This window comes from Cydia fagiglandana, chromosome 3, assembly GCF_963556715.1.
Source record: "Cydia fagiglandana chromosome 3, ilCydFagi1.1, whole genome shotgun sequence".
Taxonomy (NCBI): domain Eukaryota; kingdom Metazoa; phylum Arthropoda; class Insecta; order Lepidoptera; family Tortricidae; genus Cydia; species Cydia fagiglandana.
In genome coordinates this window covers 14,215,695-14,233,571 of record NC_085934.1, presented here as the reverse complement: position 1 = coordinate 14,233,571, position 17,877 = coordinate 14,215,695, and the positions used below count along the sequence as shown (strand labels likewise).

Here is a 17,877-nt window from a genome sequence, read left to right as displayed (position 1 = left end):
TACGTAAACGGATAACCATTATATTATCATACAGCCAGGAAATGCTGCTAACTTCTACCAGACATATATATAACTCCGTATAAGATAAATAAAGTCTAAGAAAAAAACGTGCTTCGGAAATCAAGAAAAAGCCATTCTCGAATAGATGGCGCACTCACCTTTGGCTTATTCTCGGCTAGATGGCGTTTGATATTTAACAATTTTAACACATATCAGTGAAAGAACATGGGTTAGTATGGAACAATAAAAATTAAAAATCATTTCTCCGTAAACATATTTTGATTAATTTATAAATTATTTTATTTTAAGTTTTAATCGTGTGTCGATAGATGGCAGTAAATGTACCGTGACTACAAAATTTACTTTGGCAATAGCCCTCTTTGCTTCTAATGTACTGACCGTGCCTATATATATGTCTATAGGTACGTACTTATTATATCAAATAAAATTCAATAACGCGGCAGTGAGAGGACACCATACAGGGTGTCCCAGAATTCGACGTCAAGCCGTAAACGGATGATAGACCAAGTCATAACAGTTATCATAAAAAAAAAATAATGCAACTCATGTTCTTTAAAAATTATGGTCATTTTAAAAATTCACTAAAAAATCCACAACCTGTAATTATTCAAGATTACACAATAATAAAAAAATTAGAATAAATTATGGAATTTGTAGTAACAAGAGTTAAAGAACCATTACAGGGTGTGGATTTTTTAGTGAATTTTTAAAGTGACCATAATTTTTAAAGAACATGAGTTGGATTTTTTTTTGTATTTTTATGATAACTGTTATGACTTGGTCTATCATCCGTTTAAGGCTTGACATCGATTTCTGGGACACCCTGTACATCAAAACTAAATGTTAAGTAGGTACATCTATGCAAACAGGTGCTTAGTGCTTGGTTTTATTAAAATGATTAGAGCGGAATTCTATTCAATCTTAACTTAACACTAGTTTTATTAAAAAATCAAAACCGACTTTTGTGATTTTATGTTTAAATACATTTTGATTTACCATTGCATGCATTTAGTTGAGTGTAGTATTTGGTTCAGCGGATTAGGTAAGAACTTTAAGTAATTGTATTGTAATCTGCTTATTCACTATTAGTCCTTCAAAGTCCCATGTAACTATATCATACTGGCTTGAAATAATTTGGCTTATCAATGTCCGTCTTACGTCTATTTATCTTCTATTTTACAAAGAAGTAAAGTTAATGACGGACGAGGCCCCTCGCGAGGGCATTGCGCGAGCAGGATGGCGAGCAGGAGCAACTTGCGCACCTTCTACATTCACGTGAGTTACGGTCGGCCTAGGCCTCGACTAGGCCCCTGCATGACGCAGGGATAACACGGAGGTATAGAACGAGTGTGCCAGCAGCACTAGTAGCAGCAGCAGGAGTAGTAGTGCGCGCCTGGCGGCCATTTTACATGTCTCGTGAGCTGCAGTCGGTCTACGCCTCGTCGAGGAGCCCCTGCATGACGCAGAGGTAGTCGATGGATGTGGCGAGGGAGTGTGCGAGCAGGATGGCGCGCGTGAGCACGTCGCGCACCTTCCACACTTCGCGCACACGTTGCACGCGGAACACCAGCCCCAGCGCGCGCTGTCCGATTGCCGATACTGTGAACCGCCACGGTTGCACCAGCCACCAACTGACAAAAATTACACCTGGTGTTAAGTATTTTGTTTGATGAAACAAGATTTTTTTTCGAGAACCGTTAACCTTTCAATAGAAAAAAATGTAAAGATAGAGTCGCATCCCTTTTGTTAGTAGACACCCAAACGAAAATATATAAATATAAAATAAATAAATGCAGGGGTTTATTTTACCCAAATATCATGCCTCACCAAATCTGTATGCGCTATTACAAATTTAAGAGTTGATTAAATATAGGTATATGTCCTACCTACTTTCATGAAATATGGAACATAATAATATAAATAATGCGAAACGAATCGTTTGGAAAAAATGTTAGGTCAAACTTAACAGTATGCAGACCAATTCAGACGCACAAATCTACACATACCTAACTACACAAGTACACATAGAATTCAAATGAAGATATACATTTGTATAAGCCACTAGCCAGGCACAAACACAAAAGTAGGAATGGCAAAATATTCTTCACGTGTAGGTAACATACTAAATAACGATGTAATAAAATCTTACGAATCGTTGTTGTCGTTTGTCGTTACGTGCCTTTTGTTGACGTATCCAACGGCGTTTACTTTTACTATTCAATCAGTTACTTTTGAGACGATCAGAATAATCGTTATAAATTAAGGTACGGTATTTCGTACCTACTTTATAATTGTGTACACGCTTATTATCTCCTATTTTATTGTTCTAACCCTATTAATCACAGTGTACCCTGTACCAGCCTAATTAATAAGCCTGTACATACATAAGTACTTATGTATTAGATTACCTAATACATAAGTACTTATGTATGTATATATGATTATATGTTCAATAACATGAAATGTCGTAGGTAATTACTATGGGTCATTCATTTAATGCGGCCTCTGAATCAAAATCTGAATTGGCCGGATTTTAACCGACATTATTTTCATGCGGTAGATAACCCAGTGTGACTCCAGCATAATTTAGATTCGAATTACTTCATAACTAAAATAAGAATGACACTACCGAGAAAATACCTGAGAAATAGTCCTTCAAATGTATAGTATGTGATCATAATCACAAAGAGCGGGTAGAGAATAGGCAACAAGAACAGTAGGCACATGACGAGCGTGCCAATGATTTTGAGGAAGGTGGGAAAAGGCGCGCCGTAGCGCCACATCGCACATACGTCGGAGGCCAACTCCCCCGCAAGCAGGCGCAGGCGGCCCAGCCTCGACGCGGAACGCAGCTGCTGAAATAAACACAGGTATTTGAATTCACTACATATTCACCAGTGGTATTGGTAGAAAACGGGATCCTATCTCGTCGCATAATAATTGATTGTCATAATGTAATGTTACGCATAAAACTCTTTTTGCATATTTTTTCTCCAGCTGAAACAGAAAGTATTTACGAAAATATTTTGCATAGGTTGTGTAGAATAGGGTAGGTAAGGTTAGGTTTGTGTCATAATTTCTCAGAAATGTTAATATTTCCAGCACAATAACAATTATACCCGACCCGTAGAAAACATATCTGTAGAATCTGTAGACAACACGAAGCTACCTTAATTTGGTTTTCCTTTTTACGCTACGTCTTACGTAGGCGAACAACGCGCGAACGCGGCGCGGCGCGGCGCGGCGAAATCAATCCTTTGATGCCCATAGAAGTGTCCTACGTAAGCGATCTCGTTGCGAACGCGGTGCGGCGCGATTTGCACGCGAATGTCAGGCGGCGCGGCGCGGCGCGGCGCGGCGGCGGCCGCTTTCGCCTCGCCGCGCCGCGCCGCGTTCGCGCGTTGTTCGCCTACGTAAGACGTAGCGTTAGGGTTCCGTACCCAAAGGGTAAAACGGGACCCTATTACTAAGACTTCGCTGTCCGTCCGTCCGTCCGTCCGTCTGTCCGTCTGTCTGTCACCAGGCTATATCTCACGAACCGTGATAGCTAGACAGTTGAAATTTTCACAGATGATGTATTTCTGTTGCCGCTATAACAACAAATACTAAAAACCGAATAAAATAAAGATTTAAGTGGGGCTCCCATACAGCCAACGTGATTTCTGACCAAAGTTAAGCAATGTCGGGCGTGGTCAGTACTTGGATGGGTGACCGTTTTCTTTTTGCATTTTTTTCCATTTTTTTTTGCTTTATGGTACGGAACCCTTCGTGCGCGAGTCCGACTCGCACTTGCCCGGTTTTTTTCCTTTTGTGAAAAGACGAATACGTGATTTTTATAAAGGTCATAAAAATAATTATTTATTTAGTTATTTGTGAGTTGATTTATGGATGGTTCGCTGAGAAATAATTTCTCAACTGATCCCTGTCCTTAATGTTAATAACTATACCTACCTATTAATAAATAGGTAGGTACATGTATGTATGTACCTCAAAAATAAAACAGCGCCCCTTCAGCAAACTCTCCCAGAGTTTGCATCATAATCATCATGATCATAAGGGGTTGTGCACAAATCACGCGAGGTGTTTTCAGCTACTTTTTGACCCCCATCCCCCTTGGTGATATTTGGTGAGGTTTTTGGCTACCCCCCTCCCCCCACACAACTTCACGTGTATTTTTTTCATTCGACCTAATTTTAAGATAAATAGTATTATACATAGACAATCTTGTTTATTTTTCTATTTTCGTTAAATAGGTTCCCTATTTTTAAGTGCAGAGTGAAGATTTATGTTTAACGAAACCGAGAAAAACGGCGCGATTCGGGAAATGAATTAGAGATTCACAAGATATGAAATAGTAAAGATATGTGACGTTCCACGGCAAAAGGTACCTTATAGCGGTCGGCGCTTACGCTATTATAAACGCCGGTCCAATATTCAGGCGGGGCAATGGTACCTTTTGCCGTGGAACGTCACATATCTTTACTATTTCATATCTAGTGAATCTCCAATTCATTTCCCGAATCGCCCCGAAAGTATCTACTCATGTGGTAGGTTTTAATTTCTTAGATTCGTTCAGTGTAGAAAAATACACGTGAGGTTTCTTATACCCCCCCTCCCCCATCGAACCTCGCGTGATTTGTGCACAAGTCCTAAACTTAAGAGCTTTGCTCTTGTCGGTGGAGTAAAGTGTGCACTTAGGTAATATTGTACACATGTTGTACATTTAGGAGTCAGGACCCAAGAACATATGTTTAGGTTGGTTATGGTAATATTATAAATGTTCGGGTTATTATATTAAATGTTTACTTATACATATAAAGTGATAAAACAACAAACTGAACAGGTGATGAACTTTACTTGAATCATTAATATTTTGTTATCCTGGAGGTATGGTCTCATGTTCTGTATATTGGGGGGACTCAGCTTGCTCCTTGCCCCGGGTCTTCATATTATTTATTTCACATGGAGGGATGGTTGTTAAGAAACTGTATTTTATTTAAAGGCACTTTTGTGTTGTGACATTTTGCACATGCTGAATGTCATTGTCACTTAAGTACCTACAGATGAAACCAACCAGATTTTGAGTTTAAGAAGTTTTGATTATGTATGTATAATATACAAAATAATTTATAGAGTCTGTATAGAAATTCTGCATAGACTCTATATATAATAAACAGTACGTCTGGCCACCCTATTATCCACCGTTGCGAACTTGAATTATTTATTGTACACCAAATTATCCTTATAAACTCTAAGTCCGAAATCGTAAAAAATCGTTCACAAATCCTTATTATTATTAGATAGGTAGCTTAGGTATTTTGTTTTTCACTGTTAGGTAAAAGTCCCCCATTTCTTCCGTCAACACATCACGGCTTGGTGCATGCTCCCGTGAGTAGCTACAAAATGAGGCAGACTTATAAATGGTCCTGTACAGTAATCACAATTAAGATATATGGGTTCCTTGACCGTACTTTGTCGTATAAAAACAGTGCATAAACGTATCTTCGCATAATCAAAACATACTTATAATATAATACATATATAAATAAACAAGTGATAAAGACCAGATTGCGCCAGGCCATGGACAACGGACATTACTTGAACCATTATAAACCATTTTTTATTTGGGACGGAGGCAAGGTTTGTTTTGGAGGATTCAGTTAGCTCCTTGCCTTGTTATTGTTTCTTGTGATGATGACACATACACGGTGTAACATAAAGAAACCGAATAATTTTAACCACGCATTTCTGAGGTCAAAAGAAGTAAAAAATGTAATGAGTTTAGGTCAATTTTGCCAAAAATAATTTTTTTTCTTGTTTTGTTTTTTCAATTTTTTGAATGTATTTGTACATAAAAAATAAATGTTATTGGTAAACTTGTCACTTAAAATTGATTTTTACATTTTTTTTTCGTAAAACCTACTTTTTTCAAAGTGTTACTTGTCACTTTTTGACATCTATCAATAAGGATATTTAGACTACGTCCCATAGCAGCAACATCACCATCAAAAAGGCCTTTTACACTATGTAACAATAAAAACTTGTTTTTTTTTTAAATTAATAATATCTCTGAAACTAGGCGAATTTCAAAAAAGTTTATAGGACATTTTTGTCTCTAAATATGATCATTGATCAGGAATACGCTGTTAAAATTATTCGGTTTACTCATGTTACACCGTGTATATACGGGTGATTTAAAAAGAGTTATATTTGCTGTGGGATTATTGTATATCCATACTTATCGTGAATGTTACGTTACAGATACATAGTGCAATATGGCCACATATCAAAATTAGTTTTGGTGATTTTTTTTTTAGTTAAGGTCGAACATCTATATCTTATTGAACTTACCATGCTAAGTGGATTTGTAAAAGGTTGTCACATAACATTTTTTTTTTATATTTACCTGCGTAAGACCTGCTGAATCTCAAAAATCACTTTGTTTTTCTACATGGCCGTATTGCAGCCATGAGATGATGGGTACATGATACCATATTTTATTATCTACCTGCGAGAACGGGTCCTTGACCCACGCTCCGGGTCGTTCCTGGTGCAGAGGCTGCCCATTGCAATCCAACGCGGCAACACAGCCAGAGTGATATTTGCACCTTTGATTGGCGCATCGGATGTTGCGCGGGTTAATATCTTTATTTAATTAGAACCATAGAATCATTTATTACATGTCACACAAACAAAAAACCAGTTATACAGGTACATATTATGAGGTTAATTTATGTGACGGCTTGCATTTGTGTGTGTATTATATTCTGTACCCATATAAATATAACATTTAATATTACACCATAGAAAAAATGCTCGTATAAATAACCGCCTATAAGTATTATTGTAATTTTGCTACTGAAAATATCCCCCGGAAATTATAATAATACCATAATATAAAAACTGTCTTTAACGGCGTAATAAAGACATTACACAGTGAGTACTTTAACTTTATAGCATGTCAGGCAGTTTATAAAAGCTTACAGGTACCTACATAATTGCCGACTGCCATAATTAACCTCTATAAATGACTAAGTATAATGATTGCTAAGTGAATTGATCGCAGACTCACTGCATTTACCTAGTCATCATCTCACAATTTACATAGGAACAATAATACTATATTTCTTTTCAGATCATAATATATTTTTCACCACACCAGCTCGGAAAGGCTTACTTTGCACTTCGAAAACTAATAGCAAAGTTACATTTTATTCACATGTGAGGCAAAGTAATTAAATGCAAATTATGAGTTGTTTTCTTATGTTTGCTGGTAGAATTGACTTTTAAATGATGATTTTGGATGATAAATATATAATAACATTTATTTGGATTTGATATGGTTTGATTTTGTTTGATATTTTACATTTAATATTTGCTTCGGGTTCACTCGGGGGCAAATTTTGTTTAACCCTCGTGCTTTGAAACCCTCGCAACGCTCAAGATTCCATTATTCGAACCAGAAAATTGGTGCGCAAATGACAACTTCAATTCAGATATATATATTTTACCCACGTAGAAACAGAGTCAACATGCATTTTTAGTGTAAACAAATGTTCGTGTTGTGTAAAAATACCGATGTTCCATTCTTTTCAGTTTATTAGGTATCGTAAGTTAATAGAAAATATCTATATATAGTCTATAAGCAACGACGTGGTATGCAATGAAGTGACAACAATTCTTTGATGGTAGATAAAAAATAATAATAATAAGCATTATTAAGGGCCGCGTGCCACGTGCAAAGTACGAGAATCTAATCGAGTTGCATGTGTTTATATCAGCCGGTCCTTCCCGGCAAAGGATGTATTGTAAGATCGGAGCGCGACGAGACAGTACATTATAAATATTATAATAAGTAGTGATGGTGTACTTGTATTTAGTGGGACTGGCAGTTGCCTTATATTATGTTAATAAGTGGATACGAAGCGATGAACAGTTTGAGAAAATTCCAGGCCCGCCGGGACTTTATATTGTTGAAAATGCTTTGGACTTTTTGATGGACCCTGGTGTGTACTGGTTACTGGTTGATGTATTAGCATTTTAGTGTTTTGTTAATTATGTTTTTTTCTTTTTGTACCTATTTAGTATCTTTTTCTTTCAGTTACACTGTTTTATTACTTTAGGAAGCTGGGCAGTCAGTATAAGCAGTTTTTTAAAATCAAACTTGCATCCAGGAAATTTATTGTGATCTGCAATCCTGAGGATACCGAGGTGCGTTTCCATCCAATATAACTATATTGGATCTATTATATAACACTTAATAAAAATAAATACCGTAACATATTTACGTATTGTATCTGACTTCGCGCTTTGATTTGTCAAACTTTGTATTATTTGCTGCTTTAAAATTACTTCTCGTGGTGGATATGATAGATAACCCAAATGTTATGTATGTCACATTATTGCATTGCACATAAACAAGTTTACACATAAAAGATAAAACAAAGTAGAAGATAATTATAAAAATATTATGATGCTCTACCAGCTGTTTTCTACATTTTTAAACGTTTTGTTTTTGTTTTTATAGGCGCTTATATCTGGCACGAAATACAACAAAAAAGGTTTTCTTTATGGATTTATAGAGCCATGGCTGAAGGAAGGGCTGCTGTTGAGCGATGGTAAACTTATTCGTCTTTTGTATTTTTTGATTAAGTAACTATACCTATGTATATTGTATACACGCTTATCTCAAAACAAGAGTGACATGTACAGTAAGCTGCTGAGATAACTGACCCCCCATGCAAACATGTTTCTATTTGAGGGGGTCAGTTATCTCTGCCTGTACATGAAAGGTACCTATGTTACAGGAGAAAAATGGCAACAGCGCCGGAAAATTCTGACGCCGACTTTTCATTTCAACATTCTACGCCATTTTAATACGATACTAGCAGAAAACTCACGAAAATTGGTAAAACAACTTGCTACCGAGGTCGACAAAGATAAAACAAATGTTTCCACCTTTATTACTGAATTCACGCTGCACTCAATATGTGGTAAGTCGTACAGTAGCCAAAAATCTAGTAGATTAATTGAGTTTGAGTTTGACTAGATTATAAATTAGCGTTTAATTGTTGCTACGTTGGTCATTAGCCAAAATTACACGCGAGGTGTTATTTTGCAATTTGTGCGCGCAAGCTGGAAGCGAATGTGTGTAATGACTAATGCACACGTGTTTCATACAGTTTTTGAACACACTTGCGAGGAAAAAAACAAAACTCATATATATAATTAATCAAGCAGCTGCACATTTTATTATCTGACAATTATCTCTACGTTCTTCCTTAAGGTAAGATACCTAGACCTTATTAAGGTTCAAATAAGACACATTTTAATGTGTAGCCTATATGTATAAATAAAACTAAACTAGATAAGTTTGCTTTTCCGAAAAAATAGGTATAAAACGATTTATGGCGAGATAAGTAATACTTATTTTTATTAACATTTGTTTAGTGTACCTACACCTCTGTATTTTTTTTTCTATAGTTCCTTTTTTTAGCATTAGAAAGAACTCCACAGAAGCAAGCGTGCAGTTTTTATCAGGCTCTTTAATTGTTAACTAGTAGTTCGCCCCGAACTGTGAACTCGCGGTTCGCCAAAAAGATCAATTGAATGCAGTGCTACTTAGTCCGAGACGGGCAAAGTACAATTCGATACTAGATATAGTTGTTGTTGACTTACTAGGATGCATCTACCTATACCTTATTTGAAACAGGTGTGTAGATTTCGAAAATGATGATCATGACCAATAAAACGACATCCATGACGACTTTTATGACATACTCCATGGCCATCATTTTGGATTCTAATATGATCATCATTTTCGAAATCAGGGCCCCCTAAAACCTACAAAGTGACATCCATGACGACTTTTATGATATAGTGCATGGCCGCCATTTTGCAATCCAAAATGGTCATCGTTTTCGAAATCTGTGCCGACATCCATGACGACTTTTATGACATAGTGCATGGCCGCCATTTTGGAATTCAAAAATGTCATCATTTTCGAAATCGGGGCCCCCTAAAACCTATAAAATGACATATACGACGACTTCTATAACATAGTGCATGGCCGCCATTTTGGAATCCAAAATGGTCATCATTTTCGAAATCGGGGCCCCCTAAAACCTATAAAACGACATCCATGACGACTTTTATGACATAGTGTATGGCCGCCATTTTGGAATCCAAAATGGTCATCATTTTCGAAATCTGCGCCCCCTAAAACCTATAAAACGATATCCATGACGACTTTTATGACATAGTGCATGGCCGCCATCTTGGATTCCAAAATAATCATCATTTTCGAAATCTGCGCCCCACAAAACCTGTAAAACGACATCCATGACGACTTTTATGACATAGTGCATGGCCGCCATTTTGGAATCCAAAATGGTCATCATTTTCGAAATCTGCGCCCCCCAAAACCTGTAAAACGACATCCATGACGACTTTTATGACATAGTGCATGGCCGCCATTTTGGAATCCAAAATGGTCATCATTTTCGAAATCTGTGCCCCCTAAAACCTATAAAACGACACCCATGACGACTTTTATGACATAGTGCATGGCCGCCATTTTCCAATCCAAAATGGTCATCATTTTCGAAATCTGCGCCCCCCAAAACCTGTAAAACGACATCCATGACGACTTTTATGACATAGTGCATGGCCGCCATTTTGGAATCCAAAATGGTCATCGTTTTCGAAATCTGTGCCGACATCCATGACGACTTTTATGACATAGTGCATGGCCGCCATTTTGGAATACAAAAAGGTCATCATTTTCGAAATCGGGGCCCCCTAAAACCTATAAAATGACATATACGACGACTTCTATAACATAGTGCATGGCCGCCATTTTGGAATCCAAAATGGTCATCATTTTCGAAATCGGGGCCCCCTAAAACCTATAAAACGACATCCATGACGACTTTTATGACATAGTGTATGGCCGCCATTTTGGAATCCAAAATGGTCATCATTTTCGAAATCTGCGCCCCCTAAAACCTATAAAACGATATCCATGACGACTTTTATGACGTAGTGCATGGCCGCCATCTTGGATTCCAAAATAATCATCATTTTCGAAATCTGCGCCCCCCAAAACCTGTAAAACGACATCCATGACGACTTTTATGACATAGTGCATGGCCGCCATTTTGGAATCCAAAATGGTCATCATTTTCGAAATCTGCGCCCCCCAAAACCTGTAAAACGACATCCATGACGACTTTTATGACATAGTGCATGGCCGCCATTTTGGAATCCAAAATGGTCATCATTTTCGAAATCTGCGCCCCCCAAAACCTGTAAAACGACATCCATGACGACTTTTATGACATAGTGCATGGCCGCCATTTTGGAATCCAAAATGGTCATCATTTTCGAAATCTGTGCCCCCTAAAACCTATAAAACGACACCCATGATGACTTTTATGACATAATGCATGGCCGCCATTTTGCAATCTAAAATGGTCATCATTTTCGAAATCTGCGCCCTCCAAAACCTATAAAACGACATCCATGACGACTTTTATGACATAGTGCATGGCCGCCATTTTGGAATTCAAAAAGGTCATCATTTTTGAAATCGGGGCCCCCTATAACCTATAAAACTACATCCATGACGACTTTTATGACATAGTGCATGGCCGCCATGTTGGATTCCAAAATGGTCATCATTTTCGAAATCTGCGCCCCCTAAAACCTATAAAACGACATATATGACGACTTTTATAACATAGTGCACGGCCGCCATTTTGGAATCCAAAATGGTCATCATTTTCGGAATCTGTCAAATTTGTCAGTAAATAAGAACAAAAAATCTATCGTCCTTTTCTTTCGGGTGCTACCTAGTACTGGTGTAAGACATAAATAGTATCATTATCTCTGTCTGTGTTTGAAACGAGACAGTCCTTTGACAAACTATAATTGTAAGCTCTGTGGAGCCTATAACTGATTCACCATAGAGATTAAAATAAACTGTATCTGTGGTAAGCCGTATTGTTTCTTGTACCTATGGAGTGTAGAACCTCTACCTTCCATAGTTTCTTGCCAAATGTCAAATACCTATACTATGTTTATTTTTATCTTGCTAATTATTCCAAAATGGTAAATTTAAAGACGATATTATAAAAGTGCAAGCCGAGCGCTTTCATTTGATACCAAACTCGACCATACTTTCTTACAAAAAAGATGACCAGAAATGCATGACCCCTCACAAATAGCTTTTTAGCATTTTAAGCTCTTCTAGCTTAATAACCTGTTGATAAAGCCTGCTCATAATTTAATGACTAAAATTTACTGCCCTCAACTACAAGTTTACCCAATTTCATTTAAATTAGGACAAATTTACTTAAGTTCTTGAGTATCAATCTATCTTCTGACAGTTCAGCTTAAAAACATCGAAATGCCGGGACGTGCCGCTAGCCGGCCGCGTGTCCGAAGTCGAATGTAAGAACTTCGCTTCGCTTCGCTCGCTCGTTCGATAATTATTGAATTATCTAATGTAGCATGGTCAATACATATAATTTACTTCAAATTATTACCGCTAAAAGTGCTGGATTTGGAACCACAGGCTTACTTCTGCGAAGTTCTTTCTAATGCTAAAAAAAATGGACTGTAACTTCGTTTAAATTGGAGTTCGTCTATTTTGGAGTTTTTGATGGCGGGTAAAGTTTATGAGTAACAGGAAAGTCTTGTATTCTTGGTCTTTATTGATTTATCTTGTTGGTTCATTTTAGAAACTGCAATGGGAACCAAGTTGGATAGTGAGAGCAGCAGCGCCGGGCGCACCTACAAGGACGCTATCATAAAACTAGGAGTGTATGCCGTACACAGAGCACAGAGAGTGTGGCTGTATCCCGACCTTATCTTCCCGTGGACTCGGCTCGGACGCAAGCAGCAGAAGATCCTGGACTTGATGCGCTCCTTCAGAGACAGCGTCATCGATAAAAGGAGAGAGTCTAATCAATTCAAAAATATGCTTCTCGAAGTAGCGAATGACAGCGATGAGCAAGAAATAAACGTGGCGGGTAAAAAAAGACTAGCGATGCTCGATCTTTTACTGCAGGCCGAAAGAGATGGTATTATTGATGCAAATGGAATTGGAGAGGAAGTAGACACGTTCATGTTTGAGGTACGAGTATAACAAGAAATAAAAGATTTTTCGTCTTAAAATCATACAAAGAAAGCAGCATTTATATTTTGTTTTACTTATTTTTAGGGCCATGATACTACCGCAACAGCTCTTCAGTTTACTTTGATGTTATTGGCCTGTTATACGGATGCACAGGTACCTACCTAATAATAAGTGGTAGTTCTATAAGCGGATATTACGAAATTCGGTTTAAAGATATATATTTTTTTATTTCTCAAAAAGAATAACAGTCATTCACTTAAATGAGAAACATGCACTTATAAATATAGACTTATTATACTAGTGAGCGCAGTGACAAATTTAATTTAAAGTTAACTAGCGAGTGCATTAATAAAATTGCATGTGAGCAGAGCAGAGCAGTGAAATTCATAATCAGAACCTAAATATTATCTAACCATAAAGGTGCCTAGTAAACACATACTTTCAATGCTTTCTTGACCTACATAGGGTCGACTTAGAAATCTTTTCGAATGACTTCTTGCACCTTAAGTATTTGAGCAAAAATAATTATTTACGAAAAAAATACAAAAATACGCACTCCTTAAAAACAAAATATTTGATTTGCTCCCAATTTTCTGAATCCGAAAATAAGGAAGTATCTCGTAGGTAGCTAAGAAAAATTGCCTAGTAGTAGGTATAAGTAGGTACCTAAAAACACGACATAATAAAAAACCCGCTTGATTTTTTTAACAAAAGCAACTGCAAACTTTTAGAGGAAAAAATACTCTAGTTTCCTTACAATATTTTCCTCAAAGGAAGAAGCTACATAATTGTATACTTTTACAAGTGAATTAATTATCTTCATTTATTCAGGATAAAGCTTTTGAAGAATGCAATCAAATATTGAAAACTCCTGAGCAACAAGCAACGATGTCGGATTCGTCCCAAATGAAATATCTGGAATGTTGCATTAAGGAGTCGCTGCGGCTTTATCCCCCGGTGCACTTCATTATGAGGAAGCTCGATCAGCCTTTAAAATTGAGTAAGCAAACATAAAATGTTGTAATAGCAACATTACGATACAAGTTCTAAAAGTAGGAAATTCGCTTTGCGAATTACCTATTCGCACATGTATCGTACAATTCGTGCAACGTTTTGCAGTACATGGCCCTTTATATTTTCGACGTAGTAATGTAATGTGCTTATTATAGCACCTGGTGTCGTAATGTGTAGGTACTGTAAAAGTAACTTACGTTTTCTTCATTAGGTATAGTTCGTTTTTTTTAGCATTAGAAATTAGGTAAACAATCTTGATGTGTCTTTTAATTGAAAAACACATTTTAAAAATAAGTTACGGCAAATATGTAAAAATTATGAATCTATATATATTCTTCTGCTTTCATATGTAATAGTTTTTGTATTTTAAAAAGCGTTTTTCAATTAAAAGACATGTCAAGATCGCTTACCTTCTTGCAAGTTCTTTCTAATGCTAAAAAAAACGAACTATAGTTGTTCATGTTGGAACCTTTCACAATATTGAAATTAACGGACCTTAAAAAAATACCAGTCTTTCCAGTTAAATACATATAATATATATGCAGTCAACAACCTGGACTTAAAGTGTTTTTTTTTTTATTTTATTTTAAAGTTTTGGAAGCTTCACATCGTTGGGGGTATTTAATTAAATTATATTTTATCGTTTTGCAGAATGATCTTTAAGAATGACTGAAAACGTGAAATGGATTTAAGGTTGTATAATACATGTAAAATATTAGTGATCGTTATCAACGTGCTGTATTGGTAGCAAAGTATGGTTGACATAAAAACGAATACGCAAGTATTTTAAAAGTTATATACTTATTTCACAAATTATGAGATTTATATACCTATTTATAATCACTTTTATTCAAATTATACTGAATAAATGAGTAAAATTTGTTCAACAGATTTGGCTGTCAGTCGTTCACATCGATTGGAAAAAATCCATTTTAAATAGGAAAATGACCTTTCTACGTTAACAGAAGTCTCAGGAAGGTTAACTTAAGTCTTTAAAATATTGCACACAACTATATTTGTACTTTTATGACATTTAATGTCATTTGACGTACATTATTAAAAAATATATTAGGGCGGAAAAGGTTTTGTACTTATCGTAAAGAGTTATATCTAGAGGTGTTCTAGTTAATAATAAAAGTGAATATTCAAATGTATTTGTTTTTTTTTGTCAACCATACTTTGCTACCAATACAGCACGTTGATAACGATCAATAATACCTACATTATACTGACATAAGCAGTAAGATCATTAACCTCTGTGACATTAATACGTCGTTGATAAGATTTAAACTTGTATATATGCGATGCAAATATTTACTACAGATAACCACCTTTAATCTGTTTGGTCGTCCAACGTCCAACACTATTCGGTAGACACAGACAGGTAGTCAGGTACCTAGGTAGGTAGGTAGGTACGTAGTAGGTACTAGAGGTAGTACGTAACAACCTATATGACTTGGCGACTGAGAGAAATTATACCTATTGTATTGTAAGGGCTATTATTAGTTCAGTACCAGTAGATATACACGGTGGCAAAAAAAAATAACTACATTCCCGTTGCCAGGGAGGTTTCGGGAATAATCCTGGGAATACAGTATAAACTGAGCAACTTTTACTATAGGACCAACCTCAAAATCCCGAAAAAAAATGTACCCTCCCATAGAAAATGGACCAGGCAAAATGTATGACACAGCAAATTTTTTTACGCGTTCGGGGTTGGTTCCATTGTAAAAGTTGCTTAGTATAATCCCAAAACCTCCTTGGCAACAGGAATGCAGTTATTTTTTAGCCACTAGCCTACTCATGCTATAGAAGTAGTCACCACACGGGATTGTTATGCCCTCGGAGTAATTGTTAATTAGTAATTACTCCGAGGTTATGCCATTTAGGGTTCTTGCTAAATTGAAATTTCTAAAGCGTTAGTAATGAACAACCAATTTAACTATTAGGACCCAAAATGGCGGAACAATCACGGAGCGTGATGGTAAGTACAAACAAAGTTGTAAGTGTAGTTTCATACTTTCTGCCGGATGTAACCATAAGTACAGTTGAAATTAATTAAATTGGGAGTTTTAGAAATACGCTAGGTCCGTTCGGCACAGGTATCCAAGAAACAATTATGATAACAGTCAAAATTATGCAAGCGATACTTTTCGAGAATAAAGCTGCGAAACATTTCACGGAAGTGTCTTGTCAGAAAGTTGAGAAAGTCGTTAACACTGTAGGTACAGTGCCTTGTGAGTCAGGCTTAAAACTGGACATTGTCCACACTCCACAGATACTGGCGGAATCGAAGTGCCGGCGGGCTCGGACTGCGCGATTCTACTGTGGGAGCTGCAGCGGCGGAGCGACCAGTTCGTGGAGGCGCTGGAGTTCCGGCCCGAGCGGTTCCTGCAGCCCCCCACGTGGCATCCCTACGCCTTCATCCCTTTCAGCGCTGGACCCAGAAACTGCATAGGTAAGCGCCTGCGTTCATACATCAGCGGCAAAAACGCAGTTTTGCCTCATTTTGCCAGTAAAGTCCAGAAGAGTGTTTCTTTTATTTTTTTCCATTTTTATATATCGTGACCTTTTTTGCCACTTTTGTGTTATTTCCACTCTGAATCACGAGTTCTTTCGGTCCTAATGGGATAAAAAAATGTCCCAGAGTTTTTTTCCTATTGTGTTACCATTTCCCCATATACTTTATATTGCGGTACTTTGTAGGTTTGAAAAATATATGGAAATTTTAGGACACTTTTTTTTCTCCTATAAGGATGAAAAGGGCTCGCGATCCTGACTATAAATAACACAAAAGTGGCAAAAAAGGTCACAATATATAAAAATTACAAAAAATAAAATAAACTATCAGAAAGAAAAAAAATTACGTTTACATTTACGTAAAAAAAGATATTAATTCTGTTTCAGGTCAAAAGTTCGCGATGAATGAGATGAAGTACGCTTTATCCGCAATACTGAGAAACTACAGGCTGCTGCCAGTGTCCACTCCTCAGAATATCGTGTTCATCACTGACTTCATATTACGTCCAGTTAATCCGATCTATGTTAAATTTGAAAATAGACATCCTTGACTTCATCCTTAATGATTGATTGACTGGTAGAGAATGCCGCCGTGTAGCACTAAGTCCGCCTTTTGTTACTGTATATTTTTATACTGTGCAATAAAGTTTAAATAAATAAGATTGATTGATATTAGACTTAATTCTTAAGCATTCCATAACGCCTGTGAAAATAAAACGAATTTGACGAATAACAACATTCATAATTATTAACTTTATAACTAGGCACTATTATACCGGGTGTGGCCTGTAACATGAGCAAAAAATTAAAACATAGATTGTACTCCTCAAATGGTGACACTTTTGTTCAACAACTTTTAAAAATTATGAAGTATTTAGACTCCCTATTTTTCATACAAAATAAATATTTTCTTTAATGGACACCATCGCCACGCCATATCATTGTGATTGACGTTGCTTGTCAAGCCTTAAACATAACAAAATTCGCAATACATTGCGTCTTTGAATAACCTTTAAAGTGTATTAAAAATCGAAGTACAAGTTATTTTCAAAAGTCGCTGAACAAATGTTGGTCAGTATGAGGAGTACAGCCTACAGTTAAATTTTTTGCTCATATTACAGGCCACACCCGGTATAAATACTTATGCCAACCGACGTTATACAATGTTAAGATAAAAACTG

General features: G+C 36.7%; 2 protein-coding genes across 3 annotated transcripts; one reads left to right on the top strand and one right to left on the bottom strand.

Moving 5' to 3' along the window:
• Window positions 1-1,412: 1,412 nt before the first annotated feature.
• Window positions 1,413-5,095, bottom strand: LOC134680149 (uncharacterized). 2 transcript variants are annotated; one of them, XM_063539210.1, is made up of 3 exons: window positions 4,879-5,095; window positions 2,662-2,876; window positions 1,413-1,652 (listed from the first exon to the last, which is right to left on the bottom strand). In XM_063539210.1, the coding sequence occupies exons 1-3, from the start codon at window positions 4,918-4,920 to the stop codon at window positions 1,454-1,456; spliced, it is 456 nt and encodes a 151-aa protein (XP_063395280.1). In that variant the 5' UTR covers window positions 4,921-5,095; the 3' UTR covers window positions 1,413-1,453. The 2 variants fall into 2 exon arrangements, with proteins under 2 accessions (XP_063395280.1, XP_063395281.1); XM_063539211.1 differs by having other exon boundaries at window positions 2,662-2,873.
• A 2,723-nt stretch (window positions 5,096-7,818) lies between these two features.
• Window positions 7,819-17,264, top strand: LOC134680145 (cytochrome P450 4C1-like). Its single transcript, XM_063539202.1, has 9 exons — window positions 7,819-8,027; window positions 8,123-8,232; window positions 8,549-8,639; window positions 8,829-9,014; window positions 12,765-13,159; window positions 13,247-13,315; window positions 13,994-14,162; window positions 16,455-16,634; window positions 17,084-17,264. Exons 1-9 carry the CDS (start codon window positions 7,883-7,885, stop codon window positions 17,245-17,247), a joined length of 1,509 nt encoding a protein of 502 aa, XP_063395272.1. The 5' UTR covers window positions 7,819-7,882; the 3' UTR covers window positions 17,248-17,264.
• Window positions 17,265-17,877: the final 613 nt, after the last annotated feature.